At 34.5% G+C, this 27,730-nt stretch overlaps 1 protein-coding gene across 5 annotated transcripts in view; it reads left to right on the top strand.

Annotated features, from left to right (window-relative positions):
• Positions 1-27,730, top strand: part of LOC125825238 (probable polyol transporter 6) — a 77,995-nt gene that overhangs the window by 38,557 nt on the left and 11,708 nt on the right. The window contains exon 3 of one of the 5 annotated variants that reach the window (XM_049504579.1): positions 9,941-10,135. The exons of 2 other annotated variants lie outside the window; for them this stretch is intronic. In XM_049504579.1, the coding sequence (XP_049360536.1) occupies positions 9,941-10,104 (164 nt within the window). In that variant the 3' untranslated portion in view covers positions 10,105-10,135. Of the gene's footprint in view, positions 1-8,707; positions 10,136-27,730 lie in introns of those variants that run through there. 2 more of the 5 variants (XM_049504586.1, XM_049504583.1) reach the window with 2 other exon arrangements.

Below are 27,730 nucleotides of genomic sequence, written 5' to 3'. Positions count from 1 at the left end.
GTCTTTTATTTTAAAGTACTTTCATGCTTTCTTAATATTTTATTAATCATATAGTATCATCCTCCAAGCAAGTATGATATAAAAAAAATATCATTGTAATAATAAACAATGTGTCGTTAGCAGTGGCGGAGGGAGAATTTTTATCAAGGGGGTTAAAAAAAAAAGATTAATCACATAAATAATAGGCACATACATATATCTAAAAACTTAAATAGATCATTACAATTGTACTCTACGAGGTTTCATATCTTGAAATGTCTTAATAATAGCATCATTAGGAATACTATCAAATACATCTTTTTCTACAAAAGGCACCAAACAACCACTAAAAAAATCATCACTCATTTGACTTCGCAAGTCATTTTTGATAAACTTCATTGCCGAGAAAGCCCTTTCAACGGATGCAGTGGCAACTGGTAGAAGTAGAGCAAGTTTCACTAAGCGGAACACCAAAGGATAATTTGAATGTTTTTTTGTTTGGACTAATCTTTTGGAAAGATCACAAAGTCCATTTAGATCAGAGAACCTTTCATCAACATCATGAACATCAACAATGTAACTTGCAAGTTGATTCTCAAGAGTATCCATATTAAATTCATCAAAATCATCTGGATATAATTCAGCCATCCTCATTATTTTTTTGTTGTCAAAACTTGAAAACGAGTTAATTGGATTCAAACAAGCAATTCCATGGAGCAAATCAGTAGATACCTCATTAAAACGATCATTAAGCTCTTGAAGTTGCCAATCAATAATATTGCAAAACACTTCAACACAGTAATGATGTAAGACTGTATAGTGAGCAAGTCTTCGCCGTGATCTTAAAGAGCTAACATATGGCTCCTCAAAGTTAGGTATCAAAATTTCATGTTTGGTACAAAATATAGATACCTTAGCAATAAGAGAATTCCATTCATCATCCCTTAAAACTTGCAACCTTTTCTTTGCTACTTCAACAAGTAGCATGGCATTTGCAACATCTTGCTCCTTTCTTTGTAAGCATTTATTGAGCTCATTTGTGATTGCTAATACATCTCTCATCAAATGCAACATGAACGCAACCTCAAATGTTTGACAAGATTCAAGATGTCCCATTGCCTTGGCTCTTTCATCAAGAGCAAGTGATTCAAGAACTTCAACAATAGAGCCAAACATAAGAATAAAATTGTTAAAAGATTTATAATGAGATCCCCAACGAGTATCACAAGCTCTTGAAAGACCAAGTTGTTGATTCAAGCCCCTACCGGTTGTCAATTCACCCATATCTAATGCATCTTGAATTGCTGCTTTTTGAGAATCTCATAAATCATCCATACGCTTAAAAGAAGATCCCAATACATTAAAAATATTTGAGACCAATACTACAAGTTTTCCCACTTCAACACACTTTTTAGAGACCCCAACAAGAGTTAGTTGAAGTTGATGAGTAAAACACTGTATAGAATGAGCCGATCTACTTTCTTGCCTAATCAACATTTTAAGTCCATTGACCTCACCTTGCATATTGCTTGCCCCATCGTAACATTGTCCACGCACACGTGATGGACTCAAAGAATGTTGAGCAAGTAAATTAATAATTGTCTCTTTCAAGGATAATGCACTAGTATCTTGAATATGAATAATGTCAATAAGTCGCACCATCACAAATCCCATTCTATCAACATATCATAATACAATAGCCATTTGCTTCTTGCGTGAAATATCAAAAGATTCATCAACTAGTAACACCATTTAGTTCCTCGAGAATAGCTTTAACTGTTTCTATCTTGCATGCAGTCACAATATCTTTTTGAATTATTGGAGAAGTCATTTGATCATTTTGAGGGGCATGTTCAAGTACATAATCACGAATTTTATCACATCTTTTTGCATACCATGAGAGAATCTGAAGAAAATTACCCCTACTAAGTGATGATTTAGATTCATCATGACCTCGAAATATGAGTCCTTGAGTTATGAGAAGTATTACTACATCAACCGAAACACTTAAGCGGATATAATATCCATGTTTAATTTGATTAGATTGTCTCTGAAATGCAGATTGAATCGACTGTTGTTGCCGTAGTAAATCTTGCCATTTCTTTTTTGATCGATTATGTGTGCTATTCTGCAGACCAATATGCTTGTCAAGACCACTTTTTTTATTCCAATTCTTAAATCCTGTACATGAAAATACTTCACCTCCACCTTGATTAATATTGTGATCTTTAAATAGATAGCAATACAAACAATAGGCTGCATCTTTACTAACACTGTACTCCAACCAATCATGATATACATCATCAAACCATTCATGATTAAAACGACGCATTGCTCCAGAAATATTTGTTTGAGGATACTCATGCACCTCTAAGCGAGGTTGACAAGGACCATTCACAAGGTATGCCCTTCGACTAACATCACGATGATTTGGATGATAATTCAATATTGGAGTTCTTTCACCGGGATCAAACTTTAAAGTACTCAAATCAAATTCTTGAGAAGAATGTGATGGTACTTCAGAATGATTGACATTTTCTTCTTAGTTAGATTGACTATGACTATGAGAGGCTAAACTTGATTTCGATATTGGGGTAAAATACTTCTTCATTGAATATTAAGACTGGATTGTAAAGTAAAAGTTTAGTTAGAATTTAAGAGAAATAAGCACACATTCAAAAGTCAGAACTATTAAAAAAAAAGCATACACACAATAAGGACCAAAACCAAAAAGCTTAAGCAATGGTTATTGAATTATTACATTATATTTCTCTATCTCTCCAATTTTAGATTAAGAAAATATATTAAATTAGCCAAACAAAAAAAAATGAAACTTCAATGATATCAATAATTCAACCAACTTAAAGAAAGCACATCAAGAAATAACGAAATAAGGTATATAGAAATCTAGTAAGAAAAAAGGGAACCAAAAACATACCGAAGTAGTTATTAATGGAGATGAAAGAAACGATTGCGGATATAGACTTCAAGATTTCAATAATGATCAATCCAACAAAAGCAGCAAGCAGCAGTGACAAGGAGCAGCCAATAGCTACAAGCAGCAGCCAGTAGTGACAAGCAGCAGCCAGAGCAAGGAAGAAGAGCGATGAAAAAATAAAACGTGAAAAAATCCTAAAAGAAGAAAAGGGTTTTTTTAATATTTGACTTTGTAATTAGGGATTATCAGGGTTTTAATAAAGAAGAAAAGGGATTTTTAATATTTGACTTTATAATTAGGGATTAAACTAATAAATCTTAAATTCCCGCCTAAAATATCAGGCTGATAAAAAATTGCCGCTGTTCGGATTCGAACACGCGACCTCACGTGCAGGAGCGCGAATTCTTGAACCCCCAACGCCACTGAGCTACGCCTTTGGCGTATGTTCAGGGGGTTCAATATTATATATATACACATAAATAAAAAATTTAATCGTATATATATAGTGTAATTTTTCGACGATGGGGGTTCGGATGAACCCCATTGGTTCAACGTAGATCCGCCCCTGGTCGTTAGTATATGATTGTTTTCTCTAGCAATCAGTTCGCGGTTGATACTAGCATTATAATCATATATTGTAGTTTAATTACAATATTTGTTAGATTTGAAGAGATGATGTTTATTGTTAGTACTATTGAAAAAATAGTTTGTAGTTTATTGTATGGTTTATATTTCTTTCTTTCTTTTAATATAATTATTTTTTAATTGATATAATATTTTATTTATTAATAATTATGTTAATTTTTTAAAATTCAATTTGTAGCATATGAAGAAGAGTTTGACATAGGGTGTAAAATATGGTAACGAATTTACTTGCAAAGGAAGATGATAGAAAAATAAAATTGAAGCATAATTAGGAATTACTGTTGCTTGATTTTTTTTTTCTTACAATGACTTATATCAGTAACTTAGCAACTTTTACTAGAACATTTTTTAACTTTGATTTATATAAATAACTTAGCTAGATGTATTGACAATACTACGTCTTTTACTATCCTGCCTTATTTTGTTACGAAACACAATTAATATAATTATTTCATTTCAATCAAATAAATTATAATTATCACGATTTTTATTTTTATTCTGCTCACAAAAAATAATTAAAAAGTAAAATTAGATTCTATGATATCATTTTTTTGTCAGAGAGCATTCCTTAATAGAGAAAAGATGAATACATTATTCTAGTAGTGTTTCATTGAAGTGGTAAATAAATTAGTGTCACGACCTAGATCGTCGTGATTGACACCCACACTAACCCTTCGATGGGAGAACCATTACTACTAACCAACTAAATCCAAAACTAAACATTTAAAGATACGAAAACAAGTTTAAATGTAGAAATAAAGTGAAGTTCCCATAAACTCCGAAAGTCTAACAAAAGCGTTACTAAAACATTACGGAAAACACCCCTAGAATCTGAAAGTCAATGTACCAAAACATCTAAAGTTCAACAAGTCTAAGGAAAATGGGTACAACCCAAACTAAACATACGGGTAAGTCTAACTAGAAAGTCTGAGTCCGAAAAGAGTGGACTAAAACATAGAGGACCCATGATAGCCTGAAAGAACTGGCTCACCCTTGAATCCGATCTTGCTCACTGATCTCCTAAACGAGGTCTGTTCGTAGCTGCCTGAAGATGCCCTGTACTCAACAAAGAAGGAGCAAGTGCAGAATCAGTACACAACCACAATGTACTGGTAGGATCACACGGCTATTCCAGTAAGTGAAACATGTATATAAGCAGTCACAACATAGTAAACACGCATATACAAAACACATACAATATCAATTATCATTTCAAGAGTAATGTACTATTCCACATTCCACATTCCACATTCTCAATAATACACATATATGAAAAGTCAATGGTCCTCTCATGGAACCCATACCCAAATTGTTAGTGTGCCGGATCGTGACACTCGATCCAAGTTAGTGTGTCAGGTCGTGACAGCCGTTCCAATATGTATGTCGATATGTGACATACGATCCATTCAGGATGCCACAATCATAATCACAATGTACATTCTCATAATCATACAATCAAGTGTTGGTTCATGGCTTACAATAGTTCATTCATACTCATTTGCATTAGGTGTGATCAATAGTGCCACATTCACATACATACATGCATTACAATGAAGCAATTACTAACATACATCACACAAACATGAAATCAAACCATCACCTACCTCTAACCCAAGCTTGAATCCTCCTCAGAAACTTGATTCTTCCCTTTCCGGATTCTTTCCGCTTGTTCTTGGTCTACAAACACATAATTTCACACAAGGATCAATAATTAAAGTCTAATTTACCCGGATTATAACAAATCCAATAACCCAAGACCAAACCCATGATCCTAAGGTGCAACTAGGGCTTTTTCCACCATCAACTTTAGGCTAAAACCCTCCCCCACCGATAAATACCCATAAATTTACGTTCTACGGATCGAAAAATGGATTCGAGGAGTGAAATCCTTACCTTTAGCACCAAAAGTCATGGAAAACTGTCAAGAAATCGCCTGGGGTCGTCTCCTAACTCTGAAGAACGAAGTTTGCAGAAGAATGGCGTTTTTGGGGTTTATTTCTGAATTAAGTCGCGACTGTCCCGCTATGGCGGCCTCTATCCCGCTACAGCGGCCCCGCCCTGGCGGCTTGCACGGAGAAAGAGAGTTTCAAATCCCCATTTCACAACACACCTTCGATCCATGACATTCAAACATTACCCGTTCACGCTTAGATCAATATCGGGAGTTCTACTCGCCTGAATTCCATTCCGTAAAGTTGTACGTGTTCCTTAACGTCTTAGCTATCTACTAATGTGATCAAATTCATAATTAGATATCTCATTCGTTACCAGATTTCCTAGACCTCTCATGACTCCGATTTCGTCCAAATCTGGACTAGGTTACAAATTTCCAAGTTACTGATCAAAAAATTTCTGACCCCAATTCTTTTCCCATTGGTTTTTCCCTAATGACGGAATCATGTTGTTACCGTTAGTTCGTCCAATACAAGCATAAGTAAAACCCCGTGGACTGAACACAAAATTGGTTTTTGCCATTTGTCGCTTTTCTATATAATAGAAATATATTGTTATCTTTTTCTTGTTATAAATAAAATCTATTGTATTTATGACTAATTCAAAGTTGAAATCGCAAAATAAGGTGAATAATATAGGTTGACAATTTTCCTAATATATTATGACACAAAAGGAGGTAGGTTGTTTACTAGTTTAGATAGATATTAGATAGAGATGAGTGATGATTCTTATTTATAGGTAATGAAAGATTAAGAAGTTAGGAAAAATTAAGTCAAAAGTAGGGGTGTTCACGGGTTGGTTTGGATCGGTTATTGGTCAAAATCAAAACCAAACCAACTTAATCGGTTTTTAAATTATCAAAACCAAACCAAACCAAATATAATATACATTTATCGGTTTGGTGATTATCGGTTTCAGTTTGGTTTGGTTCGGTTATTCGGTTATTAACCATACACAAAAATAAAAGAAACAATTCATTAAAATGTGAAAAAAGTGACAACAATCCATTCAAAACGAAAAATAGTTAGAATGACTTAAATTACTAAACTTTCAATCACTAAATTTACTATCAATAAAGCTTTAAAATTCACTATATTGGCCTAGAAGGAAGAGACAATAACATTTTCAGTCCCACAAAGAATTGACATAGACACTCATATACATGAAATCAATAAGATAAATGTTTCATCTTGGGAATTTTTGCTTTCAATAAGTAAATTATAAAGAAATTTTAATGAAAATATGTATAAGATCTTTAAAATTGTTTATAAAATAATATATTAAGTATGTATATTAATAAAATATATGTATATAATTCATCGGTTCGGTTTGGTTCGGTTATTTCTTCGGTTTTTTTTTTGAATAAAACCATAACCAAACCAAACCAAACCCAAATAAAATCGGTTTTATTTTATCGGTTTGATTTGGTTTTTCGGTTTGGATCGGTTTTTATCCAAACCGTGAACACCCCTAGTCAAAAGTATGAATATTTCATTCTATTCATTTTACTTGTTATGGTTATACTAAAAATAATTGACTTAACTTGTAATTTTTTAAAATTATTAAAATATAATTATTTTTTTCTCAATGTTTATGTGTTTTAATAAATATGGAAAGAGATTAATATAATGACAGAAAATAATAGTATTAAAATAAGATTAAGTAATAAATAAGGGGCAATATATTCTAATTATTCTTTTAGTTAATGTTTCCTTAAGGGGTGTGCATAGCTTGTTTGACCAATTTTTGGAAAATCAATTTTTTTTTTTTGTTTTTAAAAGTTCTTATTTTGAAATTTTAAGTTGTTTGGTCAATCTTTCAGAAAAAAAAAATGATGTTTTTGAGTAGTAGTATAAATTATATTTTAGAATCTAAATATAATTAAAAAAAAATTTAAAAACACTTTTGGAACCTTGAAAAAATTGTTGTTCTAAATTCTCAAAATGTTAGTAAGAATTTTTATAGTTTGATTCTAAAAATAAAAATCATGACAACTAAAAAAACGGAGGGAATAAATTTCTTTTGCAAGATGTAAAGACACAATATTTACTAATTTTCCAAATAAATACTACCAAATCAAAACCTTATCCAAATCCTACACCTTTTAGGATTAACCCAAATTTAATTCTGCTAGTGTGAATTATGTATTTTTAGGTATCATAAATACAATTAGAAATATACATTGCTTAGTTATATCTATATTTATTTGTAGAAAATTGACACTACTACGATTTGTTTGGACATGATTTTAGATTGATTCAAAGTTAAAATTTTATTGTAACGTAAAATTTGAATTATTTTTTGAATTTAAGCTTCAAATCCTTTGATCAAACATTCTACTAAAAAAAACATCAAGTGTGAGCAAATTTTATTCCCATACTAATAACAATCTAATTAAAGTCAAATTTGACCTCTAAAGAATGCAGTAAAGCCAATGCTCCATTTGAAATCGGCTTTGTGTTCATTGGTTTGTTATATATAACAGGACTCGTGAGATTTTGAATTTTTATACTACATTCCCCATTTTTTCATTTTTCATTTTAATTTTTTTTACCAGTAAACAAATATTTATTTTTAATATAATAAAAATTGATCCTAAATAATAAATATCAAATGAGAGTAAACTTTTGTTCCTATGCAAATGGATCAGTAGTAAGACCTTCAATTCTTATCCACATATATTCTACTAATAACTAATTAATTAAGGAGAAACTGAAAACCTTTAGAATAGGATTTCCCCCCCCCCCCCCCCCCCCCCCTATATATAGACTCAAAATTAATAAAGTTCATAAAAGGGTAGAGATCTGATTTTGTTTTATCGATAGTCGTAATGAGTGTGTTCCATAAGTGAATCAAAGTGTCAATAGTATTTTACTTTACTACTATATTGTTCATAAAAACAAATATTTTTGTATCAAACGTATTATTGCATTGCAAAATTATGGAAAGGGGTGAAGGAAAAAGTTTGAAAACGATTAACAAATATGCTTGTGCTTGTTCCATTGTTGCTTCCATGATATCTATCATCTTTGGCTATGGTTAGTTTTCTATGTATATATTTTTTCTTCTGGCATGTTGATTAATTTATAATTACGTCAGATAAAGTTAGGATGGGATTCAAAATATTTGTTTATATTATGCGAAATTTTGTTTTCAAAAATAGTCTAACGAGAATTTTATGTTTGAATTCAGATACTGGAGTGATGAGTGGAGCAATGATTTTTGTGAAAAAAGAATTTCATATCAGTGATGTGAAAACAGAAGTTCTAGCAGGGATACTAAATTTATGTGCTTTAATTGGGTCACTCAGTGCTGGAAGAACCTCTGATTATGTTGGCCGACGTTACACTATAGTTATAGCTTCGGTACTTTTCTTTTTAGGATCTGTTGTAATGGGATACGGTCCAAATTACACGATTCTATTATTAGGCCGATGTATTGCTGGAGTTGGTGTTGGTTTTGCACTTATGATTGCACCAGTTTATTCAGCAGAAGTTTCATCTCCATCGACTCGTGGATTTCTGTCATCTCTTCCAGAAATTGGAATTAGCACGGGTATTTTGCTTGGTTATTTGTCTAATTATGTTTTTGCTGGATTGCCTCTGAGAATTGGTTGGAGAATTATGTTAGGACTTGCTGCAATCCCTTCAGTTTTTTTGGCGATTGGCATTCTCAGAATGCCAGAGTCTCCTAGATGGTTGATCATGAAAGGCCGTCTAAGAGAAGGCAAGGAAATAATGCACAAAGTTTCAAATTCTCCTGAAGAAGCTGAATTTCGATTGAGGGAGGTTAAAAGAAATTTAGGCATGGATGAAAATTGTGATGATGATGTTGTCAAGATTTCAGATTCAGTAAAGAAACAAGACGAAGGTGTTTGGAAAGAATTGCTTCTAAAACCAACAAAATCACTTCAAAGGATTTTACTTGCTGGTATAGGAATTCATTTCTTTGAACATGCAACTGGAATTGAAGCTGTGATATTATATAGTCACAAAATATTTGCGAAAGCAGGGGTACATGACCATAAGCACCAAATTCTTGCGACATGTGGTGTTGGATTAACTAAGTTCTCATTCATAGTATTGTCGACTATCTTGATTGACAGAGTTGGTAGGAGAAAGCTAGTGTTAACGAGTGTAAGTGGGATGATTGTAGCATTAACTGGACTTGGGACTTTCTTGTTTTTGGCAGAGCAATCTGGTGGCAAACTTATATGGACTTTGGTCCTTAGCATAATTACAACTTATTCATATGTGGCATTTTTCAATGTTGGGCTTGCGCCTGTTACTTGGGTATATACTGCTGAGATTTTTCCTCTTAGGTATAGGGGTTTAGGAGTCGGAATTGGTGTTGCAGTTAACAGGTTGATGAATGCAACAGTTTCTATGACATTTTTGTCAATGATGTCAGCAATGACAATTGCAGGTGTTTTCTTCATGTTTGCTGGGATATCAGTCATCGCTTTGATCTTTTTCTACTTTTTCTTGCCTGAGACTAAAGGAAAGTCTTTGGAAGAAATGGAAGCTCTTTTCACTAAAAGCAAAGATTCTAAGAATGTTAGAAAAGAGGTGGAGATTGGAAATCATTGATGCCTTCATGAATTATTATTTAATAAATTTTTGTATTAGCTAGCGCCTATGCACAACGCGAATAAAAGAGGAGGGTTGGCTAGTTTAAAAATAGTTATGTATGCTTTTCTTTGTTAGTGCAGCATATTTCAAGGGAAGAGTTTTCCAATTTTGCTTCTCTGTATTTGTACGTCAAAATAGTGGAAATAAACTTATCTTTTTTCACTACAATAACAACATGTTCACTGTAATTTCATAAGTTTGGTGATCTTGTGAAGGTAGAGAGGTTGTATTCGATAGATTCTCGATTGACTTAAGCAAATCATAATATAATCAAATATGAAAAGGAAATACAAATTGATAGTAGAAGTTGAAGTATATTAGATGGACCATTTCCATCATGTTTATACATTAAGATCAAATGAAACCATTTGATCATTTTCTCTCACGCAAACTTTACACCTTTAAAGAGGGATATCCTTCATTAAATCTTGCCATGATTGCATACTCGATGAAATGCTTTATAATCAACATTGTTTTTCTTCACTCACACGATCAAGCTTCAACACTAGATCATGTCTGCATCAATTATATCTCCATTTCTTCGATAACACCATCTCGACATATCTTGTGTCCTTTTAATAAAATGAGCATTGAAATGAGTAGTCATCAATCTCATTTTAATTATTTTAAGAGTAGGAATTAATCACCAAGCCATCTCGACAAACAACTAGTCATCAATCTCATTTTTAAAATGAGCATTGAAAAATAGAATGAAGTGTCATAAACATATCTAACCTATTTGAATTTAGTTATTTCACAAATAAACTATTCAAAGGGTAAGAAACGCACCTTAACTGTCACTCATAAGTTTGAGAAATACGATCTTAAGTAATATGTGGTGGTATCATGTGTATTACTCTCTCTCATTTTAAAATAAAAAAATGTCACATAAATTGCCGTGGAAAACAATTCCACACTGGCAAAAAATGGCAATACTTTGCTTGCTGAGTACCATGTTGTTTGATACTCACCCCTTGCTTCCACATTTGTGTAGGTTACGAGCCCGGATCTTCGTGATACTTTCTATTCTCTTCTTGTCTGAGTCTTTCTGTGGAGATTTGTGAGGTAGTTATTTGCCATTTCGACGGCCTTTTTACGATTATTTAAGATTTTGTTTAACTTTAGAGACAACATCATTTGAGACTTATGTTTTGTTTCAATCTATTTTAATATATTAGAAGCTTGTGCACGTGACAATCAGGTTTTGGGGATTTTAATTGAGTTGACTTTGTTATCCGCATTATTAATTGTTGTTAAACTTTCATTCTTATTTTGGTTTTGCAGTTTATCGTGATGTTTGGGTTTTAGGTTGAATTATCTTGGTTAGATAAGACGAGTGCCATCACATCTATTTTTGAATCGTGATAGAGTTGGTAGGAGAAAGCTTTTGTTGACAAGTTTAAGAGGTATAATTGTGTAACTAGACTTGGGATTTTCTTGACTTTGGTAGAGCACTCTGGTGGGAAACTTATATGGGCTTTGGTCCTATGTATAATTACAAGTTATGATTTTGTGATGGTTTTCAATCTTGGGCTTTGTCTTGTTACTTGGTATATACTGCTAAGATTTTCCCTCTTAAGTTTAGGGGTTTAGGAGTCGGAATTGGTGTTGCAGTTAATAGGTTGATGAATGCAATAATTTTTATGACTTTTTATTGTTAATTTCTACCGCAATTATATAATTGCAGTTAATTACTTTCTTCATGTGTGCTGGGATATCGGTGTTGGCTTTGATTTTTTTTTTACTATTTCTTGCCTGAGACTAAAGGATGGTCTTTGGAAGAAATGAAAACTCTTTTTGTTGGGATATACTATTAACAATATGGTTGAGGTATAGTAGTGGTTTTAATCCTTTGTAAAGATTTTGTATTTTATGTTATTTAATTATTATAATAAAGTTTTTGTTTAATAAATCACTGTGTTTATATGTGTGTTCATTACTTATATAGTAGATGATTTTATGCATGAAGTTATTTAACTCATACGCGGAAGATTAAATTTTTTGGTTTTTATAAGTTATAAATTAAATGTTCACAATCAAAGATGAAGTTGGACAAACATCTTGATGATTGCAGCACACGATTAATTATAATTCGATCTTGATTATGAGAATGGTAAAAAATCAATTTTATATGCTAGTGCATTTAGTATGTATTGAACATATCAAATTGAGATATAAGTTTAGGTTATGAATTTAATAAACAATATCTCTAGTCCATTACATGTACTTATATTCTTAATCTTTATATAATTATTATGATCTGTGTAGTTTGTTTTATTATTTTAATCTATTATAAGGTGAGACTCTATGATGAGTCAAAATATTCCTAATGAATTTGATAATGACAAATCACATTCGTGAAATAATAATTAGTTGATAGAACAATATCTCAGTTATGAGAAAGAACACATCCCTTTATGGTTGCTTATAAGTTGTCACGTGAACCCTGCATTTGATTTAATTGATTGATGTCAGTAATTCTAATACGGGGAGTTAAATAAGGTGTAATGATTGATTTCAAAGTTGGATCAAGGAGTGTAATTATAAAATTTTAGTGGAATATCTTGTAGTTTATTGTGATATGGTAATTTACTCATTTTGGATTAATATCATAATTGAAAGCCTTAAATAATAAATCTTTGGTCCCTACTATGACTGATTTAATTAATCAAAATTTGGTAAAGAAAAATTGTGTGATAAATTACGAAGAAGTATATTTTATTTACTGGTCTTCCAAAAAGATTATAAAATGATTCTATCTATTAAAGGAAAGGTTTAATGCTGAAACGTTTGTCTTAAAAGACAAAAATATTTTCAGCCATAATTCTACCTTATAGACAGAAACGTTTATGTTTTAATGGAGGAACAATTGCTCAGTTTTTTTAACCTTTTTCAATTGAAAATCGTGTAGAAGGCTGTGTTTCCTTCAGAAAAGACAGACCTTTATAGAGAACAAAATATTCACTTGACCACACAAGTGTTGATTATAAATTTAATCAGGAAGTAATAGAAACTGATTGCTTGATCAATTATTATTATGCTTTGAACTTTTGTTAGCTATCCTTGAAAAACTCCGTCTGAGTCAACACGAATAAAGGAGGAGGGCTGACAAAATCAAAATATTAGAAATAAATTTCTCTTTCATTTTAATAATAACAACTTCAATGTAATTTCATAAGTAAGATGACCTTGTGAAGGTGAAAGGTTGTTTATGATAATCACATGTGGCTCAATGCCTATAAAAATGAGGCATCTGTCTTAGACCCCTAAATTTGAGGGTCCCATTTTTAATAATAATAGAACTATTATAAGTATATTTTAAAAATAAAAAATAAAAGCTAGTCCTTCGATTTATTTTTGGCTTTAGGCCACTAAATAACTTGAGCCATCACTACCAATAATAGAAAAGTAATTGTCACTTCCCGAGCCTACACCTTGGGCGGGATTGACACTCGAGAACCATTGTTGGCCCCAAGTGAACCCTTGGCATGACTTACTTACTCAGCGGAAGACTTAAACACAAGACATAGACTAACAAGGAACTTGTTAAATAACTTAGAATGTCTTTAAATAAACATTCAAACTTAGCCAAAATGGCAACCTCATTCTATTTATGTAGGAGCCGTTGTTTTTTCTTTGTTTATCGGATTGGTACACTTTCTTTTCTAAAAACCCTTCTCTCATAGGTCGTTACATTTCAGGAAGTCTCAAAACATAAGCCAATAATAAAGTAGTGACAAATGAATTTAACTAACAGACTGTCTGTCTATGAAGCCTCTAAGCGATTGAGATGGATGTCGGGATAGGCCCACGACATCCTAATGAGCTAATAATAAAACTGAAATCAATAAAATGGGCCCTCCGGAAGCAAGGAGGCTCACCACAAGACTCTGAGTGCTCAAACTGGATCAACGCGGCGCTGGATGCTAATCTTGGTTACCTGCGTCTACATCATAATAAGATACAAGCCAATTGGCATCAGTACATTGAATGTACGAGTATGCGAGTTGGAATGCTAAACACAACTTAAGCTTGAAAGAATTTGAAAGGAACACTTACCTTGGCTCTTCTCATGAATAACTCAACTCATATTAAAGCAATAAGACACATGCAATATAAGAAAAGCTTTATAAAACAGTAAAAACAACTTAGTTCCTTAAAGAAAATGCAGTAACAAACTCAATTTTACTCATATAACAAAGTAATATAGTTTATGTGGGAGATTTTCTAACCGACAACCACCACTATGAGCCTAAGTGGTGATACATCGTTGTCACGCCCCAAGCTACCCCCGAGACGCGGACACGGGACCTAGGACCACAAGTGATCCCAAGCTAACCCTACTGGCATGATCATGAGCATACTAAATATAATCTGAATTAATAATAGAAACATTGCGAAAGCTAAATCATAAATAAGATGAAAAGATGGGGAATACCCATATACTATAACTGAGATAAATGAAAACTGATGAGTTTAATACAAGGAAGATATTAACTCAATACTAAGCTGAATCTATCTATGTCTGAAATAAGCCTCTAAACTGACTAGAAATGTTGGGACATGCCCCAACTAGGTCTAGCAAAACTTAAACTAAAGACTAAAAGCAATAAAGATAAACATGTCACTAGTCCTCGAAGAATGAGGACTCACCACTGATGCTGCTGAACTGAAGATCAGGAATCGATCTAAGCGTGATCTGGATGCTGAGAATCTGAACCTACATCACGAGAAAATGTAGCGCACGTATGCGTCAGTACTTGAAAGGTACTGAGCATGCAAGATAGAGTAAAGCTGAAAGAACATCTAATTGAACAAAGCAATAAAGCAATGAAATAATCTGAACATGATATAGATACTGAATACTAAGCTAACTGAATACAATGACCAATTTATAACATGCTGACTGAATACGGAATGAACTGTAAATGTGGTCAATACAATAGAGTCTGACTGAACTGTGGGAGCTACTAATAACTGACAATAAAACCACATGAGCTAAATGTGGAGTCCGATGTATACGCCTCATCGAGAGGACCCAATATACCCTGCCAGAGGTATAGAGGCATGCTGACGTGATCACTAAATTGATGTTGCCCACAGAGGGGACTTACACCTACGTGGCTCGTAGTTTTGGGACTATATGGGTACACTGAACCTTAGTCCAACTCGGTACTATGCTACTCCCAATTAATTAAGTGGTTAACTGGTTATGACTGAATTTCTGTAAAATACTGGATAGCTCAAAACTGAACATGCAAACTAAAAATGCAACAATTAATTTGATAATGATGCATTAATAACTGAGGCATGTATAACTGAATAACTGAGATATCTGACCTAGCATGTGTAATTGAAGAACTAAAGAAATACATAGCTACGGTTCTAAAATTCATGCAATAAACTGAGAAATAACATGATAATCTGATTTGGAACATTTAAATAACTAATTCCTAATGATCTGTTGAAATTCTAGAAACCCTAAGTTTGTTCATAATCATGGAATCAAAAATTTGACTGAATCTAGGGACCTAATGGGCGAAAGGAACTCATTAGTAAAATCCCACATACGTGGTGACGAATTCCACGGGGAAATCTTTCGATTTCGGGGCTTGAACTGATGGAACCTTGTTGCATTCTTGAACTAGGGTTCTTGACCTTTTTCTCCTATCTTGCTTCTAATTTTCTAAGTTTTGATTAATGATTTGACTTAGGTAAGTTCTAGTTATGTTTTTAGGCTTAAACTGACTAAAACCTCATGATTTAGGGTCTAAACGACGTATCTTAGGGGTCCAATGAAATAGGAAAAGACCAAAAGACCCCTGACTTAATTGCTGTCGGAGTGACCGACGGACGGGACTGACGGGCCGTAGGTCAATCGACGGTCCGTCGATTGGAGTCGTCGGTCGAGTATGCCCGACAGCGCTTCACTAAAATGAGCATAACTTTTTACTCGGAGGTCGAATTTTAGCAAGCTCGGTGGCGTTGGAAAGAGGATTCAATTATCTATCATATCATATGTCATGGGACACATAATTCATTTTGTGCTAAGAGTTATGACCATCTGAAGTTGACCCAATCACAATTTTCATCTAACTGGCTGCTACCCTCACCTACGGTCACCGTGCATCGAATGACAGTCCTTGCTGGTCAACCATCAATCGGGACTGAAGTTGGGATTTAGGGGCATCGATCCACTGACACGAACCATGGTCCGTGACCTGACCTACGGACCGTAGGTCTGGCTGTGGGTTGACACTTAGCCGAATTTCTGGTTGAGTTCTGGGGTAGTTTGCTGATAGGAACCACGGACCTGCAGGATGGACCATGGGTCTTCCTACGGTCCGTGGATGGTGCCGTGAGTGCCACCTGCAACATCAAAAATCTGCAATCTGGTCTGTTTTCGTATACGGGGTGTTACATTATCTCCCCCTTGGGACCATTCATCATCGAATGAAGACTAAACTAGCTTAAATGGAGGGAGGGGGCTGCAATCCCTACCACTAAACACTGAGAACTGAATTTCTGACTGAACTGAGTTCCAAGGACATGCAAATACGCTGAAAATGCAAGTATAAACTAAAGGAACATGATTCTAAGACTTAATTTATGTATGAATGACTGAAAAACTTATAAGGAACTATTACCTCAAGCTGGGATGGAATCGGAAGGAAAGAGGTGAGGATACTTGGACTTCATGGCTGCTTATGCTTCCCAAGTAGCTCTACGGACTGACTCCTCCACAAAACCTTGACTGAAGCGTCTTCTTTTTATCTCAACTTTCTAACTTGACGATCGAGAATCTCAACTGGTATATCCTCATATGAGAGACTATCTTTCACGGCCTCACTCTCTAATGGCACTATGGATACTGGATCACCCACACACTTCTTCAAAAGAGAAATGTGAAAGACTGGATGCACTGCTGCTAAGTCTGCTGGCAACTCTAACTCATAAGTCACTTTACCAATCCTTTGAAAGATCCGATAAGGGCCTACATATCTGGGACTGAGCTTCCCTTTCTTGCCAAATATCATTACCCCCTTCATAGGTGACACTTTCAGGAAAACCCAATCATCAACTTAGAACTCTAGTTTCCTTCTTCTCACATCTGCATAAGACTTCTGGCGACTCTGGGCAGTCTTAAGTCTATCTCTAATGAGTTGCAGTTTCTCCATAGCATCAAGAACTGAATCTGGTCCTATCAAGGTTGCTTCACCTACTTTAAACCAACCAACTAGAGATCTACATCTACTCCCATACAATGCCTTATAAAGGGCCATCTGAATGCTGGAATGGTAACTATTGTTGTAGGCGAACTCAATAAGAGGAAAGTGATCATCCCAACTACCTTTGAAGTCGATCACACAATCTCTCAACATGTCTTCTAAGGTCTGAATGGTACGCTCTACCTGACCATCTGTCTGGTGATGAAATGTTGTGCTAAGATTAACCTGAGTACCAAGACCTTTCTTAAATGACTTCCAGAAATGAGAGGTAAATTGAGGACCTCTATCTGAGAAGATAGACAAAGGAACCCCATGCAACCTCACAATCTCATTAATGTAAAGCTTGGCGTAATCCTCCACCGAATCTGTAGTCTTGACCGCCAAAAAGCGAGAAGACTTAGTAACCCTATCAACAATTACCCAAATAGAGTCATGCTGTCTGCAAGTACGAGGTAAACCTGTGATGAAGTCCATGTTGATCACTTCCCACTTCCAAGTAGGACTGTCATTCTCTTGAGTCATACCTCCTGGTTTCTGATGTTCTACCTTGACTTGCTAGCAATTGGGGCATTTAGCGACATAATTTGCTATATCTCTTTTCATACCATTCCACCAATAGACTTCCCGCAGAACGCGGTACATCTTAGTGGCACCTAGATGAATATAATATCTAGAATTGTGGGCTTCTGCGAGAATATGCTGTCTTAATTCACCTTTATCAGGAACACACAATCTACCCTGATAGCGAAGTACACCATCTCCCCATTGGGAGAAAACCTCCACTCTCTGATTGTGGACTGCACCATTAAGTTCAAGCAAGATTGGATCATTGTCTTACTTTTCCTTAACCTCTACTACCAAAGAAGATTCTGCCCCATTCTGAATCGTTACACCACCATCTGATTTGCTCATAAGACGAACTCCTAGGCGAGCAAGTCTGTGAACATCCTTTGCTAGCTCTTTTCTTTCTTCCTCAACATGTGCTACACTACCCATAGATAATCTGATAAGAGCATCTGCTACTACATTCGCCTTACCCGGATGGTATTGCACGCTCATATAATAATTTTTGAGGAACTTAAGCCACCTTCTCTGGCGAAGATTCAACTCTTTCTGGGTGAATACATACTGGAGGCTCTTATGGTCTGTGAACACATCTACATGAACACCATACAAGTAGTGTCTCCAAATCTTGAGTGCAAACACCACTGCTGCAAGCTCGAGGTCATGAGTTGGATAATTCTTCTCATGTACCTTAAGCTATCTAGAAGCGTAAGCTATAACCTTACCTTGCTACATCAACACACAACCTAGGCCGACTCTGGATGCATCACAATAGATCACATAACCATCTGAACCCTCTGGTAGAGTCAAGACAGGAGTTGTAGTCAACCTAGTTTTCAATTCTACGAAGTTTTTCTCACAATCATCTGACCACTGAAACTTAACCTTTTTTTGAGTCAACCTAGTCAATGGTGAGGCTATGGATGAAAATCCTTCCACGAACCTTCTGTAATAACCTACTAGACCTAAGAAACTTCTAATATCTGTAGCAGAGGTAGGTCTGGGCCATTGTTTCACTACTTCTATCTTCTGGGAATCTACTCGAATTCCTTCTCTAGACACATTATGCCCAAGGAAGGCAACTGATTGTAACCAAAACTCACACTTGTTAAATTTTGCAAATAACTGGCGATCTTTGCGAGTTTGCAGAACAACTCTCAAATGACTCATATGTTCTTCCTCATTCATAGAGTAAATGAGGATGTCATCAATAAAGACGATAACGAACAAGTCCAAGTATTGCTTGAACACTCTGTTCATCAAATCCATGAAAGCTGCAGAAATATTGGTTAGTCCAAATGACATAACTACAAATTCATAATGACCATACCGAGTTCTAAAGGCTGTCTTCGGAATGTCACTATCTCTGACTCTAAGCTGATGATAACCTGATCTGAGGTCTATTTTGAGAAATGACTAGCACCTTGAAGTTGGTCAAACAAGTCATCAATCATGGGGATGGGATACTTATTCTTAATTGTGACTTTGTTCAACTGCCTATAGTCAATGCACATTCTGAGAGAACCATCTTTCTTCTTTACGAAAAACACTGGTGCACTCCATGGCGAAATACTAGGTCTGATGAAACCCTTATCTAGAAGGTCTTTCAACTGCTCTTTCAATTTGTTAAGCTCAATTGGAGCCATTCTGTAAGGAGAAATATAGATAGGCTGGGTATCTGGAAGGAGATCAATTCCAAAGTCGATTTCCCTTTCGGGAGGAACTCCGGGAAGATCATATGGAAACACTTCTGGAAACTCATTGACTACAGGGACTGACTCAAGAGTTGGGGATTCAGAACTAGAATCCTTAACCCGAACTAGATGATAGAGATAACCCTTAGAGATCATCTTTCTGGCCTTAAGGTAAGAAATGAATCGACCCATAGGCGCTAAGCTACTACCTTTCCATTCTAGGATTGGTTCATCTGGAAACTGGAAACGAACAATCCTAGTTCTACAATTGACTGAGGCATAACAGGAATGTAACCAATCCATGCCTAGAATGACATTGAAGTTTACCATTTCTAACTCTACAAGATTTGCTGAGGTGACTTTCTGGGAAACTGTGACAGGGCAATTTGTGTATACCCATCTAGCTATAACTGGGTCACCGACTGGAGTAGAGACTGAGAAGGGTTCTGAAAGAGTTTCTGGGCTAACACTGAATTGGACTGCTATGTAAGGAGTTACAAAAGACAAAGTAACCCCTGGATCTAATAAAGCATAAACATCAAGATCAAAGGCTCGTAATGTACCAGTGACTACATCAGGAGAATCTTCCTGATCTTGACGAGCCTGAAGAGCATAGAGCCTATTTTGGTGTTGTCCGCCACCTGTACCAGAAGAGTTACCATGCTGAGTTGGGCGACCTGTTGGTGCTGCTGAAGTTGTAGACTAAGCTCTACCATTATTTCCTCATTGACCCTATCTAGAAGGACAATCCTTCAATCTATGACCAGACTGATCACACCCAAAACATCCTTCCTTACCTGCAAGGCACTCGCCCGGATGGTTCTTACTACATTTCAAGCAAGTTGGGTAAGTTTTGGTGCCTGAAACACTACCTTGAGACTTAGAGCCTGACGCCCTACCTTTTTTATCATTACGGAACCTGGGGGATGGAACACTAGCTGATGAAGGTGTTGGAGTCGAAGACTTCTGGTGAAACTATGAGCGATTTCCACCACCCGATTTCTGTTGGGAATACTCGTAGTTACCTGTTCTTGCTTTCTTAGTCTCCTTAGCTTGTTCCCCAACTTATCACCCTCAACCTGCTGAGCATGAGTCATGAGCATAGAGTCGTTCATGTCTCCCAACAACATAGCATTCCTGCACTCTGTTTTCACTAAGTTTGACACTCCATACAAAAACTTATTCATCTGATCCCTGGAATCAGCAACCATGTGAGGAGCATACCTGGAGAGTTGGTTAAACTTGAGTCCATACTCTTGGACAGGCATGTTACTCTGCTTTAAGTTCATAAATTCATGGGCCCTTGCTTCTCTCAACTCTATGGGGAAAAACCTGTCCAGAAAGGTTTCGCTGAAACAATCCTAAGTAATAAGAGCTGCATCTATACCTTTGTTCTCCTTCCACTGAGTATGCTAGATATGAGCTACATCTTTCAGTTGGTAATATGCTAACTCAACCCGATCATTCCCAGTGACCTGCATCACCTCAAAGATCTTCTTGATCTCATCCAAGGAATTCTAGGGATTTTCACCAGTCTGCGATCCTAAGAACTCAGGCGGATTCATCCTAACAAAGTCACGGACCCTTGCTGCTGCTGATCCACCATTTGCATTCACAGGAGTTTAAACCTGCTGATTGTTCTGGTTAGTGACACTCTGAGCCAACATCTGAATGGCATTCCTGAATTCAACATTTGAGACTTCCTGATCCGGAACTGGAGGAGTTGCGTTTGCGTTCCTGGCATAAGCTCTACGAGGAGACATGATCACTGAAACGTAGAATGTCGAGTTAGAATGAAATTTAGATCATACCTTATGCACGATAAGAGTAACAAGAAGATAAAGATTTCCTAAAACACTTTGTAGCCTCCCCCTCATTAGATGTGGTGCGCACTACACATCCATGAAAAGGACTCTACCTAATGCGGCTTTTCAGACATCTTAGGACACTTAAACCTAAGGCTCTGATACCAAGTTTGTCACGCCCCGAGCTACCCCCGAGACGCGGACACGGGACCTAGGACCACAAGTGATCCCAAGCTAACCCTACTGGCATGATCATGAGCATACTAAATATAATCTGAATAATAGAAACTGTGCGGAAGCTAAATCATAAATAAGATGAAAAGATGGGGAATACCCATATACTATAACTGAGATAAATGAAAACTGATGAGTTTAATACAAGGAAGATATTAACTCAATACTAAGCTGAATCTATCTATGTCTGAAATAAGCCTCTAAACTGACTAGAAATGTTGGGACATGCTGTCGCGCCCCATTTTTCGAAAAACGAGTTTTGGTGCACGACCTAACAACTCTTTTGGGCTTTGGAGGATTGAAGAGTCGCCACCTAACGAATTAAGGCGCATTAGGGAACCTATCTAACCTAACTAAATCTAGCTAAGGTCAACGAACCAGAGATTAGGGTAAGGGTTCAAATTACCTCGAGGGGAAGGTGTTAGGCATCCCTCGAGGTCCAGAATTGTGGGTCCCGACCGTATCTCATGCAATTTATGTGGGGGTTACAAGTAGCAATTAAGGTCACTTCATTATTTGGTTATTTATTAAACATAATTACTAGGTGATAACTAATATTAAATAATTAAGGTCATTTCAATTATTTATTTAATTAATTAAGCATGCGAAAACTAGGTGATAACTAACAGTAGACGGTTAAGACCATTTCAATTATTTATTTAATTAATTAAACATGTGAAACTAGGTGATGACATGAAATTAAGCAATTTATGGCATTTTAGTTATTTTAATTAATTAGCTAAGCATGCAAGATTAAGTGATAATATAATAACAAACAATTAATAAAGAGATAAGCGAGGAGACAGAAGTTGCACCAAAAATAAGCAAACAAGAATTTTATTTTATTTAAGCTACCCCAAATAATTATAATTATAAACACATAAAGGGATAAAAGGACAGGGAGACTTTGAAGGACTTTATGGATCAACACTCGACTTTTCTTTATTTTCGATAGGCTTCTCGTAGGGACAGACAAAACCAAGGTTTGTCTTTCAGACCGAGTCGATGTCATCATCTCCATAGGGCCTAAACTACCCCTACCCCACCACCACATGCTTTTCGTCTCTAAAAGGTGTCTAGTGTCCCACGTAAGGTCCAATAGGCATTGGACTGCTATTAGGGTGAATTTAGACAAAGATAAAATATAATAGGCCCACCTAGACACCAAGTCAAACATTTGGACAAGCATTTAGCACATAGGGTTTCACATTGGCCTCTAAATTTTAATTAACATGCTAGCAAACACAGATGAGTGAAAAGGATTCATGCTAAGTATGTGACATACAAACAAATAATATAATAATATAATTAATTTAGAGGACATGAAATATTACAAGTGCCGAAATATTTTAATTGTAATTATCAATTGATTTTACCAAGGTAGAAATTTATGACATATCATTTTTTTTATTTTGATTTATAAAATATAGCAGACAAAGTGATCATACATGCAGAAATATTTAGGCCAATATCAAATTCATTTATTTATTTAAAAAAATGATATTTTACACAAACAAAATCAGGACAGACTAGCCATTGCTTCGAAACAGTGCCAATTAATTGCAAATTAATTAATCTCGTTCCCGCAGCCCTTGTTGCAGCTGATAGACTCAAAAGTAAGGGCACGAAAAGTTAAAATAGTGCAGATTAGTCAGGAGTCGTTGCCAAGCCTGTTAATTCTTTATCATGCAGAAAAACGTCTAGACACTAACAATGCAAATAGTAGTCATGCAAGATGGTTTTATTCTGTTGTAACATGCTGGAAAATAATAACTGATTTGTTTAGTGACAGAAAATAATTGTAATGCAGGAAGAGCTGATAAGTGAGCAGAGATTATACAGAAAATGGTTTCATCACGCAAATTGATCAAGAGTAGATTCTATTTCAATTTTGAAACATACTGAATTATTAGAGTATGATTTTAACAAGCCATTTTATTTAATCTTATTAACACTGATCTTATTTGGTTAGATCCTATAGACATAGTTTCTAAGTGAACCTGCTGGAATTTATTAATAAAGCTCATATTACGAATAATAATTATAGCAAATTAGCACAAAAGCTCAAATTTTAATCCTTTTAGAGTAAAAAACAAAACTTATGCTCGTAACTTCTGAATAGAACATGCTCAAAATTATTATCAAACATAGACATAACTTCTAAATTAGATTTAATACTATTCAGAAACCTATAGGCGTGGAATCCTACTTTGCTTATAAACATTACTTCCCAATTTGTCATATAAAAAAAGAAACTGATGGATTAAGATATACAAAGGAAACATATAAAAATTATTATTTTACTATTATTACTATTATATACAAGATCATTGTTATTTATTTTTTATTTTATTTTATTAGATATAGTGAGGAATGAATAACAATTAAATCACTTCTATAGGCATACTTTCTATGTGAATTGATATGGAAATTAATTAAGCTCTCACGTTAACAGATGGTAATTAAGACAGACACGGTTCAAAATTTCTTTCATTTTCAGATTCATTAGCATGCTAAAAATATAAAACATATAAAAAGTAAGATCTAGGATATTAACATTTACTAAAGTTGGCAGACTCTTATTGATTTGAGATAGTTAATTAATAAACTAACAAGACAAACAAATAGTTGATTTTAAGTAGATTATTTAAGCAATTTCGACATATTGCATATTCTAATGATTATAGTAATAAATAGATTATCTATAACAATCACACATAACAAAATAAACGAAGAAAACAGTTAGCACGTATATCCCCCTCCCCTTTAGACGATTCCCCAAATTATTTTATATACATAGTATTAGAGTTACACAACCGAACAAAAAGGAAATAAAGAATCGACATAATGCATATCAAAAATAAAATATTGAACAGTGACAGTCTTGTCCGAAATTCCGTCCCTAGGCGACTCTTCAATGTCTTGAACTGTAAGTTCAAAAACCTGTTAAATAGAATAATACCAAACACAAGATCATAACATAATAATGTATATATAGAAACATAATAAATGTTCATAACAAACACACGAATTTCAAACGAGCCACGGAAACACATAAGATCACACATTGACAATGATGGGATAAGGAAACTAACCCGGAAGCTTCCTTTTATTTACTTTTGAACACACAACAACAATTATAATAAAATGATGCAAGACAAATTTAAACTAATGAAGACAGGCTAACCAATTATGTAGAAAGTTTATCAGCAATGAAGACCCAATTTGATTTGATACTAGACCCGAACACAACAAAATTAAGTAAGGGAACACTTTAGATGTTTCACCAGAGTATTAATTCTTTTAAGAGTAGAGAACAATATTTTTCAAAGTATTCAACTATATCAATGTGAGAGCAATGTGTGAATATGTAGAGGTGCCCGGATCCCTTAGAATAATGAGAGGATGTCTCTTTTATAGTGGAAGAGGGGCACGATTTAAGGAAAGGGTATTTTAAGGAATCAATTAAATATTATTTTCCTTATTCAAAAGAGGAGATAAATCAGTCCAAAAGTCACAAATTGATATTTTGATTGCTAAAATAATGCATCTTTCCTTTCTGCGAAGCATGCTAAAAATAAATGATTTTTTTTTTTATGTATTTAAGTCGTTCTTGAATAATGATGTTTGACCGTTTCTTTCTTCCTGTTTTGAAGTTTGTGATTTCATTGCTTAGAATGATTTTTGGTTCAAGTCTCCGCCCCATTTTTGTTTAATATTTCTTGTTTAAAAACTGATTTATCTTTCCATTATACGCCTTAAGTGAGGGGTTATGATCTATATAAATTTTACTCTCTAGTAGCAAACAAAATATGCTCTTTTCTTTACTGTTTGTGGTCTCGGTGAGCTTCACTTTTCTTTAAGTCTTGGTAGATTGAATAAATATAGAATTATGGGTGCAATACTATCTGTCCAGCTGTTGTCTCTTATGTTTTCTTTTCAAGCATGTCGCTATTGATTTAAGTGAAGCATAAGGTCCATTTGCTTGCTTCATTCCTCCCTGCCCCTTTTCCTCATTTCTTTAGGTTTAATTCAAATACATTTGGGTGTTAAAGTGTTTGGAAAATAATAAGTTGCTATGATTCTAAGGTTCTTTTCTTCGAATATCCTTTGTCTTAAGTTTATGGTACCGTTTGAATGGAGTTTAGTTACATGCTGTCCGGTGGATTTCATATTGGGAGTTGATTTCAATTTTTACATTCTTCAGTGCCATAGGATTCAGGAATCGTCTCTTATTTCATAGTTAGTTTGATATTGAGAAGATTTCGCTATTTATTTGAAGAATGTCATTTGCCGGTGATTTAAAAATCTTAGCCTAAGCATGAGAATCTATTTGTCCCGATTACGGTATGGCTCCCTCTGTTTGCATCTACTCATTTTTTATGTTTTAGTCTTTGTTTGTCGCTTGTGCATTTATGGAAGGGTATGGTTATTAATTTGAGCTTTTCAGAAAATGTTTGGCAGTGTTGTCTTTTATTTCTTATTTTATTTTTATTGATGTGCTTAGTAATGTTAAATTATGAGAAAAGTATTGAATTATGCCTGATTATTTACCTATTCTGTGGTAATAATGGATTATCTCTACAATGTTTACCGGCTGCACATTAAATACTTATCATGCGCATTTAGTCTTGTCCCTTTGCTAAAATTATACATTAGTATATTCACACAGTAGTTTTTGTTTTTAGCTAAAAAAATAATAATAATAATGTTCATTTTGCTCCTCTCAACTGGAGTGATGTTACTTTATCAATTGGCCCATTTTGGTATTAATAGTAGGGAAAACTACATAAATCCCACTAGTTTAGGACCTAATTACTAGAATTTAAGATAGTTTTGATAATTACATCCTATACCATATTTTGTCAGTCAGATACATGTATCATTATTCGCGAGATACATGTATCCGACGGTTTGAATTAAAGAGATACATATTTTAATAATATTGAATAACCTATTTCCTTAAATAAATGAGTAATTTAGGCTTAATTAATAATTCTAACTGATTTGCAGATTCATTAACATATAAATTCTAACAAATCTTCCTAAAATAACGAAATCCTAAAACCACAAGAGTTCTCTAATTGAAAACTTTCATCTTTCTTGGCAACATGTTTGAAAATTGTGGACTACCATGGGTGATGAGAGCAAGCTTGATCTTTCTTTAATCTCAAATGCTAGAAAGACATTCTTGAATCTCAGAGTTAGGCTCAGTGCCTATGAAATTCGTTTTGAATTTCTGTGATTGAAAGGAACAGGAGAGAAAAGCCTGGTGGACGAAGATGGGATCATTTTTTCATTTCTCCAGATTTATCTCGATGTGTATCTAAGCTTTTCACTTTCTTCTTTCTTTTGTTTTTGTTTTAGCTTCTTTTTTTTGTTGGTTTAGTTTATTTTTTTTGGATTCTTTTGCACTTATTTCAGATACATTAACTGTCCGATTTATTTTTTTCTCTGTAATATGAGCTTTGATTAGTATTAGATACCATTTTGTTTTATGTATGGAACGTTTTTTTTACCCGATGATACTGATAGATTACATGATAGTAAACAACTATTTAATATTCAAATACACTATATACCTTGTTAGATTTGGTGTTGATTATCGTTTCTAAGTTTTATTTATAGTAAGATACATTTTGTTATGTCAGATACACATTTATATTTTGTGTTCATATACATGGAAGGGTAGTAGCTCGTATAATTTGGTGTGAACTGTCAGATACATCGTTAATTCTCTAATTAGTTGATATGAATTTTAAGTTTAGATACATTTTTATTCATTATTTTTTGCCTAAGAAAATATATTTTTTGACAGTTTCAGATACACTATTTATCGTATTAGATACATGTATAATTAAACACTGTAAAATACATATAACAACATGCTTAGATACATTGAAACAATTCAAATCAAATACGTAGCACTTGCCATGTAAAGATATCTTGACTGAAACATATTAAATATATGAATAAAAAACTAAGATACATAAAATGAATTATATGACCAAATACATTGCAACTAAAATAATACATTGGGGGCGTGGGGTGGGGTGGG

Source organism: Solanum verrucosum, unplaced genomic scaffold (genome assembly GCF_900185275.1).
Source record: "Solanum verrucosum unplaced genomic scaffold, falcon-dt-bn FXZP01000113.1, whole genome shotgun sequence".
Lineage (NCBI taxonomy): Eukaryota > Viridiplantae > Streptophyta > Magnoliopsida > Solanales > Solanaceae > Solanum > Solanum verrucosum.
The sequence above is the reverse complement of the archived record's forward strand: the minus strand, read 5'-3'. Positions and strand labels throughout refer to the sequence as shown.